The 21,438-nt window shown below is 41.0% G+C and overlaps 1 protein-coding gene across 2 annotated transcripts in view; it reads left to right on the forward strand.

The window, feature by feature from the left end:
* The window catches only part of Flt3 (fms related receptor tyrosine kinase 3), a 93,212-nt gene that overhangs the window by 8,510 nt on the left and 63,264 nt on the right, over positions 1-21,438 (forward strand). For both annotated transcript variants that reach the window (XM_057764623.1, XM_057764622.1), the window contains exon 2: positions 18,625-18,746. In XM_057764623.1, coding sequence (XP_057620606.1) covers positions 18,625-18,746 — 122 coding nt within the window. The remainder of the gene's footprint in view (positions 1-18,624; positions 18,747-21,438) is intronic.

Here is a 21,438-nt window from a genome sequence, read left to right on the forward strand (position 1 = left end):
CAGTTTTCTAAACTGTTCTTTGAACAAACGTGTTGACTACATTTTATCACTAGAGAGTATTTGTGCTCCACTGAGAACCTCCCTGCTTCCCCCATACCATCTTCTCAGTTTAAACTGCCTTTCCTGTCTTCACTCCCTAATGATACTCAGAAATCCGTGTGGCAGGAGCCCCTGACAGTGAAATAAGCATTCGATGATAGATATTGTTGTTAAAAGACAAAGAAAATGAAGGAGAAGGAAGGAAGGAAGGAAGGAAGGAAGGAAGGAAGGAAGGAAGGAAGGAAGGAAGGAAGGAAGATAAATTGCCATCTATAGATTGTTGACTCAAAATACCTCCTAAGTATTACCTAGTGAAATTACCTGGTGCAAGTGAGAAGGAAACACGAAACATGCAACAAACCCGCTTAGGAGTTTATTAGTTTATTATTATTGGGGGTTTGTGTGTACATATGTACAGGCCTGGGGAAGGTCGGTGTACATATATATATATATATATATATATATATATATATATATATATATATATATATAGAGAGAGAGAGAGAGAGAGAGAACGCTGAAGGTGTAAAGATGGCGCTTCCAGCTTTTTTTGTTTGTTTGTTTTTTGTTTTTTTGAGACAAGTTTTCTCTGTAGCTTTGGTGCCTGTCCCGGAACTAGCTCTTGTAGACCAGGCTGGCCTCGAACTCACAGAGATCCTCCTGTCTCTGTCTTTCGAGTACTGGGATTAAAGGCGTGTGACATCACCACCAGGCCACTTTCAGCTTTTAAGGGTTGCCTAGTACATGCACACAGGGGAATGGCGTGGTTACGTCATATGCAGATGATGGAGCTCACGCAAGCACACAAGGGCTCATGCAGCTGCGTCATACAGAGTGATGTAACCATGCTGCACGTGGGTCTCGCAGGGTCCTTTATGATTCCCGGGGCCATTAGACACTTTTGCCTGAGGGCTTGTCCGCACATGCGTGGCCTTGGAACCCGGAAGTGTCAGGCATGTTGTGTGGCTGAATCATTACACTTAGCATGTATTGTTTTGTTTTGAGACAGGGTCTTGAGTGAACTGGAACTTACTGTGTAGACCAGGTTGGCCTCAAATGCACAGCTATCCATTCACCTGCCTCTGTCTTGAGTGCTGGAAATAAAGGTATGTGCTACCATACCTGGCTCTGGGTGAAGTTTTGATTTGGCAAAAAAACAAAACAAAAAACCCCAAATAATCTGAAGAGTGCTGCAAACTTTTCTTAAAACTTAATTAGCATTCAAAGTAAAATATTGCATTTTATTGTTTCCCCTCTCCTCTTCTGGGCTTTGGAAGAGGGCTTTTCAGGTGGTCTCCAAGCTGGCCTGAGTCGCCTGCCTCCTGCCTCCTTAGTCCCGGGATTGCAGGTAGTTTGCTACCACACCTTCCTCAGGAGTCCCACAGGGGTCTTGCAGATAATAGGGATGCAAATTTGGCTTAGCAGACTCCATGCTTGATCCTGCTGCACTGTCCCACCCTTCACTTGTGGATAAACTGATAACCCTCCAGCGGAGGGGTTTACCCAAGAACAGTGTTCGGAGTCTGAATTATTTTTGGTGGCCATGGTACTTGGTTGTATTCTTCTGAGACAAAGAACCTCACAGACAAGGTTGTCCTGGGTCTTGAGGCCCTCCTACCTCAGCCTTCCAAGTGCTGGGGTCACCATGGCCTTCTGATTCTGTTGATCTTCCGACTTTCCCTCACAGTGGCTTCTAAGGAGGCTTTAGCTGTAGTTATTTTTTTTTTAATTTATTTATTTATTATGTATACAATATTCTGTCTGTGTGTATGCCTGCAGGCCAGAAGAGGACACCAGACCTCATTACAGATGGTTGTGAGCCACCATGTGGTTGCTGGAAATTGAACTCAGGACCTTTGGAAGAGCAGGCGATGCTCTTAACCGCTGAGCCATCTCTCCAGCCCCCTTTAGCTGTAGTTACAAGGTCAAAAATTGTTCTTCCTTTAAGGGACAGGGTGTGAGCCCTGCGCCTACGTGGTTTGGTTGGTTTTTCTAGTGGCTGTCTCCTCAGTGGCCATGAAATAATGAAAGTTGTTGTTGAAGTCACGGATGGTCGTTAACTTGACTCATACCACTCTGTTCTTTGGATACTGACACATGCGAAGGAAACATAAAAATAATACAAAGTCCACACACAATGTTCTTTTGTGGCTAGAGGAATTGCATAAGACCCTAAAAGAGGAACTATTGGTATTTGGGGGGGGGTGTTAAACAGTTTTTAAAAAATGTTTGTTTCACTACTGTCAATATTATGTTGATTGGGAGCCAAGAATCCCCCATAGATTATTTGTAGTCTCCACTGGAGCAGGATCTTGCCATTCTTTCTCTCCAATACTGTGTTTTAATCATAAGATACTCACCAAATTCAGTCTTCTCCTCAAAATCCTCTGTGATCAGAGTCAGGTTTCCTAATGCTTTTCTATTCTTGGAGGAAATGCAGATAGACATCTCAGGACCCACAATGCAAATAGGAAACATGCTGCTGGGGACGCCTCTGCAATTGAAGTTCCTCTTTCTGGTCATCAGATGAATCCCATAGGGTCTGCTTTAGGCAGGCGCTTTGCAGGAAGGGAGACACTGAATCTGAAAATATCATTAGGGTTTAGAGTCAATCCTGTGTGTAAGGCTTCCTTGCCTCTCTCTGTCTCTGTCTCTGTCTCTCTCTCTCCTCCCTCACTTCTTCTAAGTGCCTTTGAGCAAGGTTCTACTGTGTTAAATGCTGCACAGGGCTGTGCCCCAGTCTTACAGCCCAGCATTCATGAGGCCCTAACTCTGTCCCCAGCACCTCCCCAGATGCCCGCACAGCAGCTTCCAAAATGGCACACAGCACTGCCCTCAAAGGATCCCCAGGCTAATGCCGTGGTGCCTACAGCAAGTCAGACACGGAGCTGCAGCTGATGATGCAGTGTTAGAAGCATCTTCAGAAGTGTGGCCTCTAACCCAGACAGAAAGCGGGGCCAAGCTTCCAAGAGGAGAGCATCCCAGCTGTGGCTGGGCTGTGATCAGCAACAAGGGAAGCAGAGGGTAAGCACATGCTCGGCAGTAGGCTAGCAAGGAACGAGGTTCAGAAGTCACAAAGCTGAGCAAAACTGCAATTCAGGTCTCCGTCACTGGGACACAGTATATAAGGAAGGTCCCTAAGATTACAGTGGCTACCCCTTATAAAGTTATAATGCAGGAAGTGGGTTTTTTACACTTATTTAGTGTGTGTGTGTGCATGCATGCACATGCATTCACTTGTGTGCAGAAGCACCAAGGCACAGGGATGGAGGTCAGAGGACAACTTGGGGGAGTTGGTTGTCTCATTCTACTTTGTAGGTCAAAACTCGGGTTCTCACACTTGGTGGGAAGTGCCCGCAGAGCCATCTTGCTGGCCTGGGGCTTGACCTTTATCATAGAGACTACTGACCTCTGACTGATTTCAGGAGAGCCATTGCATTGTTTTTTCCTCTCCCACTCCCTTTTCCTCTTCTCCCTCTCCCTCCCCTCCCCCCTCTTTCTCTCTGTTATCTAAGCATGTTATTTTATTGATTTGTTTTAAGAGAAAGTGTTTATTATTTTCATTGATTTTTCAAAGGGAGTGAGTCCAAAAGAAGGGAAGAACCAGCGCTGTGAGTTGGGGAGGGCTTTGAGCGGAGGATGTGTGGTGTTTATGTGGAGGATGGAGTGGGTCAGCTCAGCTGGTACACAGCGGCCAGCAAGGAAGCCATTTGCAGTGGTCAGAAACAGTCAAGACTTTAATCATGACAATGATAACACAGAGGCTTTACAGAGGGAAGACTTCAGGATACTCAAGGAGGGAAAAGGTTAGGGTGTGGCTACTGCTTGGATGGGGAATGAGGGTGGGAGAGGATTCAAAGGTATTCCTGGAGCTGGGCGAATGGATGCCCACAGCTGCAGTCCCAGCAATGTTGGATGCTGAGGCAGGAGTGTCCTTCGAGACCAAGAGTTCACAGCAAAAATGCTCTGCTCTCTAGATGTCTAGCTTTGGCGACTGTGTGGGCATTGAAACTCACTGAAGAGGACAGAGAGAACAGAGGCAGCAGGAGGAACAGAGGGAAAGGTGACTTCAGTTTCCCTTGATATTCCTGGTGGGCCACCCAGATATATAGCTATATATTCAAAGGTGTGAGACCCATCTCTCTGTGTAAACATTTGGAGCCCATCGGTAAGGCGATGGTGGTTAAAATTGTGAGTTTACAGGGAAGGAGCACAGAGTACAAACAGAAAAAAAAAACTTAATCTGTTGTCCTTATTTGTCAGCTGTTGAAAACGAGGCTCAAAGAGGGTAAATAATTTGTTCAAATTCAGTGTTATCAAAAGTAAACTTCCAGAGGGGAACTTGATTCTTAGCCTGTTCTCTTTGTATCATAAGACTTCACTTGGGAATGAGACCTTGGCACTAGAGAGATGGCTCAACTGTTAGGAGCACTGCTGCTCTTGCAGGGACCCAAGTTCTGTCTCCTGCACCCTCAGGGCAGCTCACAACCATCTTTGACTCCAGTTCTAGGGGATCTGATGCCCTCTTTCTGCCTCTGAAGGTATCAGGCATGCATGTGGTGTTTTCACGCAACACTCATGCATACATCAACTTTGAAACTTTTTTTAGTATTGTCAAAAAAAAAAAAAAAGAAAGAAAGAAAGAAAGAAAGAAAGAAAAAGAAAGAAAGAAAGAAAGAAAAAGAAAGAAAGAAAGAAAAGGAAATTGCTGAGCAGTGGTGGCACACGCCTTTAGTCCCAGCACTTGGGAGGCAGAGGCAGGTGGATCTCTGTGAGTTAGAGACCAGCGTGGTCTACAGAAGGAGTTCCAGGACAGGCTCCAAAGCTACACAGAGAAGCCATGTCTCAAAAAAAAAAAAAAAAAAAAAAAAAAACAACAAGAACAAACAAGCAAAAAAGGAAATGATGTCTCGGCAGTCTCCTGTCTGTGTCACACAATCGGAGAGCAGATTTTATTGACTTTGTGTTTGTTTGTTGAGATACAGTTTTGCTGTGTAGCTCTTACTGACTTTGAATTCCTGCAGACCAGCCTTGCCTGATCCTGCCCCAGCCTCCTGAATACTGTAAGCTCAAGAGGGCTTACATGAATGTAGTACCACACTTGGGTTTACCTAATTTTGTTTTTAGTGAAGCAAAGTTGTGTTTTTTTTTTTTTTTAAGAAAAGATTTTCATATAGACTTAAGCATGAGTCAAGCGGGAGGAGGGCGGTGGGTGTGAACACAAGAGGAAGTATAAGCTTCTCCAGAGAGAGTTGCTTAGACAGCCCTTGCGTTAGCCTGAACTTTGGTTTTAGATTGATGTCATCCCTTCAGAGTACCCATCCCAATGCCATTTTTTTGTAGCAGGCTTTTTCTTTTGGGCTACCAACTAGCTCCCAAATCACCACACTGACACTTACTATTGGTTTTGAGGGCTTGGCATTAGCTTTTTTTCTTGCTAGCTCTTATTACTTAACCTGTTTTTCTTCATCTACATTTTGCCTCAGAACTTTTTACCGTTTTTTCTGTATGTTTTTTTCCATCTAGCTGGCTGGTGGCTGCTGACTAGCTGGCCCTGGGCATCTCCCTTTCCTCTTCATTCTCTCCTTTCTTCTCCTCTACTCTCATTCTTTTTCCCACTTACTTATTATCTCTGCCTGCCAGCCCTGCCTATCCTTTCTCTGCCTAACTATTGGTCATTCAGCTTTTTATTAGACCACTCGAATGGTCTAATAAACCAGCCTGCGTTTACGCAGCCAGGGTGAAACAGCAACACATCCTTACATCATTAAACAAATGCAGAAGAATCAAACGTAACACACATTTACATAGTTTCTTTAAATTTTATTAATTTTTATTGAGCTCTACATTTTTTTCTGCTTCCCTCCCCGCCTTTCTCCTCCCCTTCAACCCTCTCCCATGGTCCCCATGGTCCCAATTTACTCAGGAGAGCTTGTCTTTTTCTATTACCCATGTAGATTAGATCTATGTAAGTCTCTCTTAGTGTCCTCATCGTTGTCTAAATTCTCTGGGATTGTGGTTTGTAGGCTGTTTTTCTTTGCTTTGTGTTTAAAAATCACATATGAGTGAGTACATGTGATATTTGTCTTTTTGTGTCTGGGTTACCTCACTCAAAATGATGTTTTCTACCTCTATCCATTTGCCTGCAAAATTCAGAATGTCGTTATTTTTTTCTGCTGTTTAGTACTGCATTGTGTAAAAGTACCACATTTTCCTTATCCATTCTGTGGTCGAGGGGCATCTAGGCTGTTTCCAGGTTCTGGCTATGACAAACAATGCTGCCATGAACATAGTTGAGTACATGTCCTTGTGGCACGATTGAACATCCTTTGGATATATACCCAAAAGTGGTATTACTGGGTCTTGAGGAAGGTTGTTTCCTAATTTTCTGAGAAATTGCTACACTGACATCAAAAGGAGTTGTACCAGCTTGCATTCCCATCAGCAGTGTAGGAGTGTTCCCTTTATCCCACATCCTCTCCAGCATAAGTTGTCATCTGTGTTTTTGAACTCGGCCATTCTTACAGGTGTAAGATGGAATCTCAGAGTTGTTTTGATTTGCATTTCTCTGATGACTAAGGATGTTGAACATTTTCTTAAGTGTCATTTAGTCATTTTATATTCCTCTGTTAAAAGTTCTCTGTTTATGTCTGTACTCCATTTTTTATGGGATTATTTATTCATTTGATGACCAATTTCTTGAGTTCTTTGTATATTTTGGAGATCAGACCTCTGATGTGGGGTTGTTGAAGATCTTTTCCCATTCTGTAGGCTGTCGTTTTGTCTTATTGACTGTGTCCTTTGCTTTACAGAAACTTCTCAGTTTCAGGAGGTCCCATTTTTTAATTGTCTCAGTGTCTGTGCTACTGGGGTTATATTTAGGAAGTGGTCTTCTGTGCCAATGCGTTCAAGTGTACTTCCCACTTTCTCTTCTATGAGGTTCAGTGTGGTTGGTTTTATGTTGAGGTCTTTGATCCATTTGGACTTGAGTTTTGTGCATGATTATAGATATGGATCTATTTTCATTCTTCTACATGTTGATATTCAATTATGCCAGCACCATTTGTTAAATATGCTTTTTCCCATTCTATATTTTTTACTTCTTTGTCAGCAATAAGGTGTTTGAAGGTGTGTGGATTAATATCTGGGTCTTCTATTCAGTTCCATTGGTCCTCCTGTCTATTTTTATGCCAATACCAGGCTGTTTTCAGTACCGTAGCTCTGTAGTACAGTTTGAAGTCAGGGATTGTGATGCCTCCAGAAGTTCTTTTATTGTACAGGATTGTTTTGGCTATCCTGGATTTTTTGCTTTTCCAAATGAAGTTGAGTACCATTCTTTTGAGGTCTATGAAGATTTTTGTTGGGATTTTGCTGGGCATTGCATTGAATCTGTAGATTGCTTTTGGTAAGATTGCCATTTTTACTATGTTAATTCTACCTACCCAAGAGCATGGGAGATCTTTCCATTTTCTGGTGTCTTCTTCAATTTCTTTCTTCAAAGATTGAAAGTTCTTGAAATTAAGGTCTTCCACTTGTTTGGTTAGAGTTACTCTGAGATATTTTATGCTATTTGTGGCTATTGTGAATGGTGATGTTTTTCTGATTTCTTTCTCAGCCCATTTATCATCTGTGTACAGGAGGGCTACTGATTTTTTTAGTTAATATTGTATCCCACTACATTACTGAAGATGTTTATGAGTTGTAGACATTCTTTGGTAGAATTTTTGGGGTCGCTTATTTTATTTATTTTTTTTTAATTTTCAAGACAGGGTTTCTTTGTAGCTTTTTGGTTCCTGTCCTGGAACTAGCTCTTGTAGACCAGGCTGGCCTTGAACTCACAGAGATCTGCCTGCCTCTGCCTCCCGAGTGCTGGGATTAAAGGCGTGCGCCACCACCGCCCGGCAGTTCGCTTATTTTAAACTATCATATCATCAGCAAATAGTGAGAGTTTGACTTCTTCTTTTCCGATTTGTATCCCCTTGATCTCTTTTTGTTGTCTTATTGCTCTAACTAGGACCTCAAGAACTATATTGAATATATATGGAGAGAGTGGACAACCTTGTCTTGTTCCTGATTTCAATGGTCTTACTGGGAGTTTCTGTCCATTTAGTTTGATATTGGCTGTTGGCTTACTGCATATTGCCTTTATTATGTTTAGGTATGTTCCTTATATCCCTGCTCTCTCTAAGACCTTTACCATGAAGGGATGTTGTATTTTGTCAAAAGCTGTTTCGAGATCTAATGAGATAATCATGTGGTTTTTATTTTTCAGTTTGTTTATATGGTGGATTAAATTGACAGATTTTTGTATGTTTAACCATCCCTGCATCTCTGGGATAAGCCAACTTGATCATGGCAGATGATGGTTCTGGTGTATTCTTCAATTCTATTTGCCAGTATTTTATTGAGTATTTTTGCATCCATGTTCATGAGTGAGATTGGTCTGTAATTATCTTTCTTAGTAATTTTTTTCTGTGGTTTGGGTATCAGGGTGATTGTAGCCTCATAAAAAGTTTGGCAATGTTCCTTCTGTTTTTATTATGAGGAACAATGTGAGGAGTATTGGTATTACTTCTTCTTTGAAAATCTTGTAGAGAGCAGAGAAAAATGTAGAGCTCAATAAAAATCAATAAAATAAAAAATTTTAACTCAAAAAAAGGAATGAAAATCTTGTAGAATTCTGAGCTGAAACCACCTGGTCCTGGGCTTTTTTTTTTTTTTAAAGACTTTTGATGAATGTTTCTATTTCTTCAGCAGTTATAGGTCTGTTTAATTTGCTTATCTGGTCTTGATTTAATTTTGGTAAGTGATATTTATTCAGAAAGTTGTCCATTTTCTTTAAGTTTTCCGATTTTGTGGAGTACAGGTTTTTGAAATATGACCTGATGATTCTCTGTATTTCTTCTGCATCTGTTGTTATATTCCCCTTTTCATTTCTGATTTTGATAATTTGGATATTCTCTGCCCTTGGTTAGCTTGGATAAAGGTTTGTCTATTTTGTTGATTTTCTCAAAGAACTAACTCTTTGTCTCATTGATTCTTTGTATTTTCTTTGTTTCTATTTTGTTGATTTCAGCTCTCAATTTGATTATTTCCTGAGGTCTAGTTCTCTTGGGTGAGTTTGTTTCCTTTTGTTCTAAAGTTTTCAAATGTTTCGTTAATTCACTAGTATGGGGTTTTTCCAGCTTCTTTATGTAAGCCTTTAGTGTTATGAACTTTCCTCTTAACACTGCTTTCATTGTGTCCCATAAATTTGGGTATGTTGTGTGGTCATTTTCATTGATTTTTAGGAAGTCTTTAATTTCTCCCTTTATTTCTTCCTTGACCCATTGATGATTCAGGTGAGCATTGTTTAATTTCCATGTTTTTGTGGGCTTTCTGGAATTAGTATTGTTGTTGACTTCTAGTTTTAAGCCATGGTGATCTAATAAGATACATGGGGTTATTCCAATTTTTTTTTGTATTTGTTGACATTTGTTTTGTTACCGAGTATGTGGTCAATTTTTGAGACTGTTCCATGAGGTGCTTAGAAGAAGGTATATTCTTTTCTGTTTGGATGGAATATTCTATAGATGTCTGTCAAGTCCATTTGAGTCATAACATCTGTTAGTTCCCTTATTTCTGTTTATTTTTTTGTCTGACTGACCTGTCCAGTGGTGAGAGTAGGGTGTTGAAGTCTCCCACTATTAGTGTGTGGGGTTTAATATATGATTTAAGCTTTAGAAGTGTTTCTTTGACATATGAAAGTGCCCTTCTATTTGGGGCATAGATGTGCAGTGTTGAGATTTTCTCTTGATGGATTTTTTTCCTGTGACTAATATGAAATAGCCTTCTTTGTCTCTTTTGATTTATTTTAGTTTGAATTCTATTTTGTTAGATATTAGGATAGCTACACCAACTTGTTTCTTAGGTCCATTGTATTGAAAAAACTTTTCCCAACTTTTAATCTGAGGCAAGGCAATGTCTGTCTTTGAGGTTGAGGTGTGTTTCTTATATGCATAAGAAGGATGGGTTCTGTTTACATATCCAGTCTGTTAGCCTGTGTCTTTTTATGGGTGAGTTGAGTTGATTTATATTAAGAGATATTAATGACCAGTTACCGCTAGCTCCTGTTAATTTAGTTTTCGTTGTTGATGATGTTAATTTGTGTGTTTTTCCATTCTTTGGGATTTGCTTCTATGAGACCATCAATTGTCTGTGTTTTTGTTGGAGTTTTCCTCTTAGTATTTTGTAGGGCTGGGTTTGTGGCTAGGTATTGGTTAAATCTGGTTTTGTCAAGGAATATCTTGTTTTGTCCTTCTATGGTGATTGAAAGTTTACTGGGTATAATAGTCTGGGCTGGCATCCATGGTCTCTAAATGTCTGCATAATGTTTGACCATGACCTTCTGGCTTTCATTGTCTCCAATGAGAAGTCAGGTGTAATTCTGATAGGTCTGCCTTTATATCTTACTTGGCCTTTTTCCTTTGCAGCTCTTAATATTCTTTCTTTATGATGTAAGTTTAGTTTTTTGAATATAAAGTGAAGGGACTTTTTTTTTATCCAGTCTATTTGGTGTTCTGTAAGCTTCCTGTATCTTCATAGGCATATCTTTCTTTAGGTAGGGAAAGTTTTCTTCTATGATTTTGTTAAATATATTTTCTGTGCTTTTGAGTTGAACTTCTCCTTCTTCTATACCTATTATTCTTAGGTTTGGTCTTTTCATTGTGTCCCATATTTCCTGAATATTTTAAGTAAAGCTTTTGTTAGATTTAATTTTTTCTTTGACTGATGAATCTATTTCGTCTATTTTATTTTCATTGCATAAGATTCTTTCTTCCATCTCTTGTATTCTGCTGTTAATGCATGCATTTGTGGTTCTTGATCATTTTCTCATGATTTCTGTTTCTATAATTCCCTCTGCTTGTATTTTCTTTATTGTCTCTATTTCCATTTTCAAGTCTTGAATAGTTTCTTTCATATGTTTGATTGCTTTTTCTTGGTTTTTAAAAAGGGATTTGCTGATGTCTTCTAAATTTTTGTTTGTCTTTTCCTCCATTCTATTGAGTGAATTTCTCATTTCCTCTTTAAGAGTTTCAAACATTCTCCTGAAGTTATTTTTTAGGTCATTTTCTTCTGCTTCACCTATATTTGGTTGTTCAAGTCTTGCTGTTGTAGGATTTCTAGATTTTACTGGTGTCATGCTGCTCTTTGTGGTTTTTTGTGTGTTTTTACCTTGTCTACTCATCTTTTTATCTAATTGATGTGGTTGGGGCTCTGTGATTCTGGTGATTTATCTTCTAGGTGCCAGTAAATCCAAGGCTCAGGTGGTTGTTCCTCGTGGTACAGTCAGTGCCATGATTCTAGTTACCCCATTGGTCACTCCATGTTCCTGGAGGTTGCTCAGTGCTCCTAGGCTTTGCTCTGCTCCTGTGGAGCTTGCAGCCTCAGGCCTGCTCTGTCCTTGGTCACTGGTCCAGTCCTGCTTCTGCAAATGACCCTGGTCTGGATCCACTCCTGCTCTCATGGAGTTCACTCTCCCAGGCCCACTCAGGTCCAGGTCGCTGGCTCAATCCTGCTCTTTTGGAGTTTGCTGCCTCGGGCCTGTTCTCACACCTTTACATAGTTAAAGTACTATTCCAGAGCATAAACAAATGTAACACATCTATATTCCACAATTATTTTTCTTTCAAAGCATATAATTTTGTGAGCCTTCCACCTTTTTTTAATTCCAAAACTTTCTTAGGGCCCCATGTGGATTTGCAACCACAATCTGGGAATTTCCACTGAGGCTTTGGAGTTGAACATTCCCATTGGAAAAGAACCCTTCCCGTTGATGTTGGCATTATGCATCAGCTTTTTAAAGGCAGATGTGATAAATCATGTGTCTATAGTAATTTCATCTTTTAAAATGTATGTTTCCCACTGAGTGTGGAGCCTTTAATGCCAGGACTCTAGAGGTAGAGGCAGGCAGATCTCTATGAGTTTGAGGCTAGTTCAGTCTATAAAGTGAGTTCCAGGATAGCTAGAGTTATTACACAGAGAAACCCTATCTAGAAAAGCAACAACAATAGCAACAAAAGTCTGTTTCCCCAGAGTTTATAGAAACAGCCACAAACCTGCTGTCACTGTCCACATGCATGGCATTTCCATATCTGTAACATGAGGAACTGGCTTGTTTGTTGTTGGTTTCTGTCTTGCCCGGTACCCCCAGCTGTTTAGCTCCAAAGAAAATCACACATAGGTCTCCATAAATTATAAGCTGATTGGCGCATTAGCTCTAACCTCTCACTGGCTAACTCTTACATCCTGATTAACCCATTTTTCTGATCTATGTTAGCCATGTGGCTCAGTACCTTTCTTCAGTGGGGCAGCTCACATCCTGATGCTTCGGTGGTCTGGGCAGGAAAGGGAGGAATCAACTTCCTCCTTCCCAGAAATCTCCTGTTCTCATTATATCATTTCTACTTCCTGTCTGGTTTTTCCGCCTATATTTCCTGCCTGGCCAATCAGCATTTATTTAAAACATGATTGACAGAATACAGACAATTCTCCCACACCACATATCCAACCCCCAGTTCCCTCATGATCATGAACCTCCATTTTCCTTACTTAACTCCTGGCAACCAGTAATCTCTTTTCTGTTCCCATCGTTTCTCCCTTTTCAGAAGATCATGTATAGAATTGCATGTGTGGTCTTTTGAGTTTGTTTACTTACATAAAATAATGTTTTTGCTCTTTGTTGTTTTGTTTAGACCTGGTTGGTCTAGAGCTCATGAGGTCCTTCTGCCTCTGCCTCCTGAGTGTTAGGATTGAAGGTGTGCATTACCATCAATGTCTGGCTTATCATAAGTTTTTTGAGGTTTCCTCATGCTGTTATCTACCAGTATTTTTTCCTTTCAGTCGCTGAGTAGTATTCTAATGTGTGGATATGTCATAATTTATCCATTGAGTTGATTTTTCTGGCCATTGATTTTCTCCTTTTTTTGATTATGAATAGTTTCATAAGCATTCAAGTACAGGTGGTTCACATGAATATAGTGTTAATATCTACTGAGTAAATACATGGTGTTGTATGGGTGGATCTTTTGCTATGTAAATGTTCAGCTGTTGTCCTTTTGGGTGGTGGGATTTGAGACAGGGTTACTCTGTGTAGTCCTGGCTGTCCTGGAACTTGCTTTGTGGATTAAGCTGGCCTCGAACTCACAGAAACCTGTCTGCCTCTGCCTCCTGAGTGCTGGGATTAAAGGTGTGCACCACCACTGCCTGATTCAACTGTTGTCCTTCTTCTTCTTCTTCTTCTTCTTCTTCTTCTTCTTCTTCTTCTTCTTCTTCTTCTTCTTATTATTATTATTATTATTATTATTATTATTGTGTTTACAGTGTTCTGTCATTATAGATGGTTGTGAGCCACCTTGTGGTTGCTGGGAATTGAGCTCAGGACCTCTGGAAGAGCAGCCAGTGCTCTTAACCTCTGGACCATCTCTCCAGCCCTCCACTGTTGTCTTAACCAAGTTGTGTTTACCAGTGATTATGCTATAGGAACTGCAGTTGCTCAACACAATCATCAGCATGTGCTGCAGTCTATTTTCTGTTTTGGTTCCTGATCCCCTTCCCAGTCTCTCCTAGTTTGGTGTTTTGTCCCCCACCCCCATTCTAATACCGATGTAGCACCATGTTGTGGTTTGATTTGTGTTTCTCTAGTGACTGATCATATTAAACAATTTCCACTGCTTTAATCATTACCATACTTTGTTATTGAATTGTTTATTTTCCTATTATTGGGTTTTAGGTGCTCTTTGTATAATATGAATACAGGATTATTTGTTGGGGTAGTGTTGTGCAACTGTTTCCTCTGAAATTGAAACATTCCATCCTGTAGGGAAGCTCTTTAAGCAGGGTGGTAAATAACTCAAAATAGCTTCAGGAAGTCCCTGAAACTAACCAGATTCACTAAGCCCCTACTAGAGTAGCAATAAAATATGCAAAGAAGACTCTTGAGATAATCATGATCAACTGGCTGCCTGTAAGAAACAAATACTAGCAGAGCTGCTTGGAAGGGGTTTAGCCCAACTGAGTCATTTGGAAAGAACACTCCAATATGTTGAGCTGCTTGCAGGCTATGCAGTGTACTCCAGGTTCCCAACTTTTGTGAGCTGTCCTCTATGCTGGGGTGGGCTTTGTGTCATTTCTGCTCCTGCAGGAAACCCTTCACCCATATTCATGTAAGTAACCCCCATAAAAGTCATTGGTTCAGCAAGCTGGACTTTGATGGCATTCCTACGTTGATCCATCATGGAATCTCTAGCTGGGCTGAGTAGATGTGTGTGTCCCTCCAGAAAAAATTTTGTCACTTAACAAGGAGTGAGCTGAAAATAGCTTCATTCTGAGAGTTGGAATCCTATGCACCTATGTAAAGGGCCTTAGAACCCCTGTGCTGCTGATGAGGAGACAGGGAAATGCCAGTGGCTTGCTAGCCAGTCTAGGCTAAAATGAAAAGAATGAATGGTCAGGTTTGATGGTGCATGCCTTTAATATCAACACTAGGGAGGCAGAGGCAGGAGGATCCCTGTGAGTTCAAAGCCAGCCTGGTCTTCATAGTGAGTTCTAGGATAGCCAGGGCTACACAGTGAGACCCTGTCTTAAAATTAGTTGACTAATTAAGCCAATGAAGGGAAAGTTTCATGCTAACACTAATCTAAACAACAGTGTGACTTTAACGGCATCAACATGTCTTTCAGGGCAGAGTCATTTGCGATGCTGTGAGACTTGTTTAGTCAAAATAACACTCCTGGGTCTAGTGTCTAGTAACGGAGCTGGGAAGTGTATGTAGGGAATTCTGGTTGAGCTGCAAGGAACTGTGGACAAAGCCACCTGCATCCTCACAGAGTTCAGCACTCCTTTAGTAGGTAGCACTGTGAGCAAACAGAGAACAATAAGGGAGAGAGAAGCTGTGGCTGACTCTCGACCAAGCTGACATGATGACATCAGTCAGATGCTCTCTATGCCTATTTCCCTCCAAGTACGTGCAGTTAATGTGCTTACAAAGACGAAGTATGCTCTGAGCTATGAGACACATTTCAACAAACTTTGAAAGATTCCAGAAAATACAAGATAGATCTTTTGACTAAAATGGTATTGAACTGGCAATTGCTAGTAGAAAAAAAAGTATTTGAAAAGTCACCAAATACTGAGAAATCATAGCAATTTTGAAGAGTCCATGGGTCAAGAAGAAACCAGAAAATCGAATGTATTGTGAGTTGAATGACAATGAAAATGAGATGAACATGGTCATATGTGGGGTCCCTCTAAAGTTCTTGAGCAGGAATTACCGCTGAGCCATCATTCTAGCCCAAGTTGTGTATGTTTGGTTTTTCTGATATTAGGGATTGAACCAAGTGTCTCATATGTTTGAGGGAAACCTTTTATTACTGAGTCATGCCCCCAAAGCCAAATTTAGAACATTAGTTTTTTTTAACATTAGATTATTATTAGACATTTTCTTATTTATTAATTAGAGCTTTTGCTATGGTGTCATGATTGTTTGTTTGTTGTTTTGAGACAGAGTCTCACTCTAAGGCCCAGACTTGTCTAAAAATTTCTCATGAAAATTGTCTTGCTGCTCAGCTTCTCCAGTGTTGGGATTATAGGCATGAGTCACTATAAAAGAATACAGATTTCAAATCAGTGGCATCACATTCAACCATAAGAAACAAAAGAATGCCAGTGGTGCAGGCCTTTAATCCCAGCACCCAGGAGGCAAAGGTGAATTTTGACTTCAAGGCCAAACTGGACAACATAGTGAGTTCCAGGACAGCAGGGCTGCATAGAGAGAACACCCTGTTAAACAACAACAAATAAATAGGAAAGGAAGAACCTAGAAAGAAAAAAACATATTGAGCTCTGTTTTAGTTAAGCTTTCTATTGCTGTGAAGAGATACCATGACCACGACAACTCTTTTTTTTTTAATATTTACTTATTTATTATGTATACAATATTCTATCTATCTGTGTGTATATCTGCAGGCCAGAAGAGGGCACCAGACCTCATTACAGATGGTTGTGAGCCACCATGTGGTTGCTGGGATTTGAACTCGGGACCTTTGGAAGAGCAGGCAATGCTCTTAACCACTGAGCCATCTCTCCAACCCCCCACGATAACTCTTATAAAGGAAAACATTTCATTGGGATGGCTAACAGTTTCAGAGGTGAAGTGCACTGTCATACTGGTGGTAGCTTGAGCATAGGAGACTCCAAAGCCTACCCCTACAGTGACACACTTCCTCCAACTAAGTCACCTATTCCATCCTACAGAGCCATATCTCCTAATAGTGCTGCTCCCTATGATCTTATGGGGCCAATTACATTCAAACTACCTACCACAAGCTCTATTTGAGCAAAATAAAGAAAATAATCATCACCAGAATTAAAATCAGTGAACAAGAGAAGCGAAACCATGGTGAAAAGTCAATGTAACCAAGATTCATAAAAGATCAGTTAAACTGATGAACCTCAGTGAGACCACCAGGGAAGCCAAGATCAAAGACCCAAACGCAGTATGACTGCAGAGTACTCAGATGTGAAAAGCATCATGTATTACATTTACATTCAGTTTTTTAAAATTAAATAAAAATCTTAAAAAGCTTGACTTGGCTGGGCGGTGGTGGCGCACACCTTTAATCCCAGCACTCGGGAGGCAGAGGCAGGCGGATCTCTGTGAGTTCGAGACCAGCCTGGTCTACAAGAGCTAGTTCCAGGACAGGCTCCAAAACCACAGAGAAACCCTGTCTCGAAAAACAAAAAAAAAGAAAAAGAAAAGAAAGCTTGACTTGGTCAAAATATCTGAAGTGAAAGAAATTAGAGAATATTTTTTAAAGTGGCTGCATACCGGATGTTATAATTCAACAGGGCAATTGAAGCGATAGTGTGTCCATGTATGGTTCACATCTATCACTCCAGCTTCTAAGAGCCTAAGGCAGAATTCTGTGGTTAGCAAGGGGTACTGAGCAAGCTCTGTTTCAGTAATGAAAAAGGCAGAAGAAAAGCCACAGTGAGAGGACACACCTACTACCCTATGAAGAGGAAAGTCTTGTAGGCAGAAGATGATCCAGCGAGTAAAGTGCTTGCCACAGAAGTTCAGCTGCCTGACTTGTGGCACACACATATGGATTGCCAGCATACACATAAAAATGATAAAATTTAAAATACTAGAAACGCTGAAGGTCTCATTATAGCAGATGTTGTTGAGAATGTGACACAGCTGGAATCCCATGTTTATCATAGTATACAGGAGTACCAGAGGAGAGCACCTCTCTGAAACAGGAAACTTTGGAGGATAAATGAAAAATTTGCTATCAATATGAGTGTGTGGTGTTATATATATGTTACACACACACACATGTATGCACGTATTTCCACATATTACATGGTTTAATGTAGACAACCTAAGTAAACTAGACTATAACGTCATGGTTGTTCTTGTTTGGTTGATTTTTTTTTTAAGATCAGGTCTCACTATGTAGTCTTGGTTGGCCTAGAGGGAGCTCTATAAACCAGCCTGGCCTCAAACTCAGAGATCCACTTGTCTCTGCCTCCCAAGTGCTGGGATTAAAGACATTCATCACCACACCTGGCAAAGTCACGTTTCAAAGAAGACGGGAGAGTAAAAAGCATTATAGAGTGTGACAAGAAAGAATGATAACATCCCTGAGTCTCTGAGATTGCAGGGGACAGAGATGGCTGAACACATAGAGTCACCTCCTGTCTCTATCAAACCCATCATTCAATGGCAGTAGAAGATACTCCGAGTGACAGAAACACATGCGCTAAATGTGACCTGGAGTCTACTCATTGCTTAGGGCAGTGTGTGAGCCAAGGGCCTGGTGAGTAAATTTGTTCTAGTGGTTGCTGCAGAGAGCATGCTTTTGCCACAATACCACTAAGCCCACTGCCAGATATATTTGCATTGACTTAATCAAAAAGGTTAAGTAAAACTCAATACACACACACACAAATGCCATCATGAAACACATCTCTTTGTATGCATGGAATTAAAAGTAAATAAATTAACAACTCAGTAAGTTTCTAAAAATTCCTAAACTTGAGAGATTGGGGTTGGGGTATACCTCACTGAAAAGTCCTTATTGCTAGAGTATTCACTTCATATGCATTTTCTGAGGTCTTTGATATGATCTCCAACATAAGAAAGACAGAGAGACAGAGGGACAGACAGACACAGAGAGAACAGAGACAGAGAAAGTGCTCTTTACTACAGGACCCCAGAGTCAATGGCATGAGTTTTCCAATATCACCAGCATCGTTTCCAGAGCTTAATAGCTACATGTGGCCGATGACCACCATGCTGGACAGCACAGATGGGAAGTATTCGCATCACTGCAGATAGCTCCATGGGATACTGCTCTCAATGGCTCCCTTCCTCATTTAGAGTAGACTGGCTTCCATGAAAATTCACTTCCCATATTCTTTTCTGTTGGCCACTTTTCCCTAATTGTATTTCGTGTCTTTGTTCTGTGGTAAGACAAATACTTATTTTCTTTCTGAGGTGTGTGTGTGTGCTAATGTCATTATTTTTGTTTTGCTTTACAGTTGTTTTGTCAGTAATGATTCTTGAGACCATTACAAACCAAGAGCAGCCTGTGATCAAGTGTGTTTTAATCAGTCATAAGAACAATGGCTCATCAGCTGGGAAGTCATCGTCATATATCATGGTAAAGTAATATGAACATACACTTTCCTCTGTTTTTCTCTAGGGACTGTACCTTGGAGGTTATTGAAACCTGTCATGATTAAGCAGGCACCAGACCTCTTATTGGGTGCAACAGCACCTATACCACCAGCTTCCTTGTCACCAATGGCATCAAGAACCGTATTCTAGGGTGTGAAAGGCTGTGGTTGAACTCCCAGCATCGAGGGTTAGCGTGTTTGTATACACACATGCACATGGGAAGATCTATGTTCTTTTGTGGGTGTGGCTTTAGAAGGGTATGTCTACCTAGTGTGAAGAAGTGATGAGCATTTCTCTTTCCATCCTTCTCCCCCTTACGTGTGTGTGTGTGTGTGTGTTTGTGTGTGTGTCCTCATGCTGGTGTGATGATCAGAGACAACCGGAGCAAGTTGGTTTTCTTGCTTTGCAGCAGGTGCTTTTGCCCACTGAGCCATTACACTGTCTACATTTCCATTTTCCTTTCTAAAGATTTATTTATTTTTATTTGATATGTATGAGTGTTTTTCCTGAATGTATGTATGTGTATCATGTGCATTCTGGTGTCCACCAAGACCAGAAGAGGGCATCAGGTCACCTGGAACTGGAGTTACAGATGGTTGTGAGCTACCATCTGGGTGCTGGGAACTCAACCTAGATCCTCTGCAAGAGCAGCCAGCGCTCTTAAGTACTGAGCCATCTGTCCAGCCCATCCCTCTCTCTTTAAAAGTTATTGTTTGTTATTATTATTTGTTTTGTGTGTAGGGGTGTTTTTGCCTGCGTGTATGTCTGTGCACCATGTACATGCATGGTGCCCACAGAGACCAGAAGAGGGTATTCAGTTCCCTGTAACTTGGATTCCAGAAGGCTATGAGCTGCCATGGGGGTGCTGGGAACTGAACCTGGACCTCTGGAAGAGCAGCCAGTGCCCCTAATCACTGATCCAACTCCCCAGCCCCCTCTCTTTGATACTAGTCATCCAACCTGGCTATTCCCACCTGTCTACTTGTCAGAATCGATGGTTATGAATGTACTCAGATGAAGGAAGCTTACATGACAGAGAACTGAAAATCCTGACACTTCTGTACGCCAGCTAAGACTATGTTAGCTAACTCTGCCCATTTCAGCTTAAAATTCACTGTCACCCAACAAGTAAATAAATAAAACTCACTACCTTGGTTTTCTTCCATGGAGATAGAAAAAATATATGTTATGGCTTGCCCTCTTTCAAATGTCAGAGACTAGGAGTAATCTTTTTTTAATATATAATTTATTTATTTATTACATATACTGTATTCCTCCTGCATGTATGCTGTACTCCAGAAGAGGGCGCCAGATCTCATTTTGGATGGTTGTGAGCCACCATGTGGTTGCTGGGAATTGAACTGAGGACCTCTGGAAGAGCAGCCAGTGCTCTTAACCTCTGAGCCATCTCTCCAGCCTCCGACTAGGAGTAATCTTAAGTTTTGGGGTTTCTTGGTTTTTTTTTTTTTTTTTTTGAGGCAGGGTTTCTCCATGTAACAGCCTTGGTTGTCCTAGTCTCAACCTGGGACCAGGCTGGCCTCAAACTCACAGAGATCTGCCTGCCTCCTAACTGCTGGGATTAAAGGTGTGTCCTACCACTTCCTGCTGGCAGAAGCATTATTGGTTTTAATTTTTAAAATAGGTATTGGCATTGTAACAAACTAGCGTATTAATAATTAAGGCATTTTGACATATAATAGTGGGGAGAACAGATGATGTCCTGAGTAAATGTGTACTATTGTCATGAGTACTGCCATGTCATTGACCCCAATGCCCCAGCCTCATGGGAATGGTCAGATTCGGGAAGAGCAAGGTTGTTGGCAGTATCTGCAAAACGTATCAACCACAGCTTCTTCCTGCTGATGACTGCAGCCTGAGACTACTCCCCTACACAGACCCTGACCTCAGCCAGCTCCCCTGCCTCCTTCTTGAGCTGTATATAATAAACACACTGAGTTTCCAGGCAGCTGGTGAGGCTCCATAGCGTACACATCCCACCCAATCCCAACTTTTCCGCATGTTTGCCTGTGTGACTGTCATCATTTCATGGTTGGTCAGGTCCAAAGTTTGCAGATTGCAGCATAGTAGTGTTTCAGTGTGGATACAAAAGATGTGGGCATTGGATGACAAAAGTTCTCACCTCCCATCATGTGGATCCCTGTGTTTAACTCAGTGCCTTTACCACTGAGCTATCTCATCAACTCTTATGTACTTTCTTATAGAGATTGATCTTTAAACTGCATGTCCATTGGTTTTGGTCCCTACTAATCAATCATGTATTATTATCCTAATTTTGTATTCTTAGACATTATTAATGTTCATGTGATATCTTTTTATTGCTGTGAAGACACACTGTGACTATGGTAACTCACGGAAAGCATTTAATTGGGGTGACTTGCTTACAGTTCAGAGGTTCAGTCCATTATCATCATGTCAGGAAGCAAGGCAGCATGCAGGCAGTCATGGTACTGGAGCTGAGAGTCCTTACATCTTAATCCAAAGGCAACAAGAAGTGAACTGAGACAGTGGGTGGTATCTTGAGCATTTATGAGGTCTCAAAGCCTGTCTCCACAGTGACACACTTCCTCCAACAAGGCCACACCTCCTAATAGTGCCACTCACTTTGGGGCCATTTTCTTTTAAACCACCACATGTGAAGACCACGTAGTTCTTAA

This window comes from Chionomys nivalis, chromosome 3 (assembly GCF_950005125.1).
Source record: "Chionomys nivalis chromosome 3, mChiNiv1.1, whole genome shotgun sequence".
NCBI classification, from domain to species: domain Eukaryota; kingdom Metazoa; phylum Chordata; class Mammalia; order Rodentia; family Cricetidae; genus Chionomys; species Chionomys nivalis.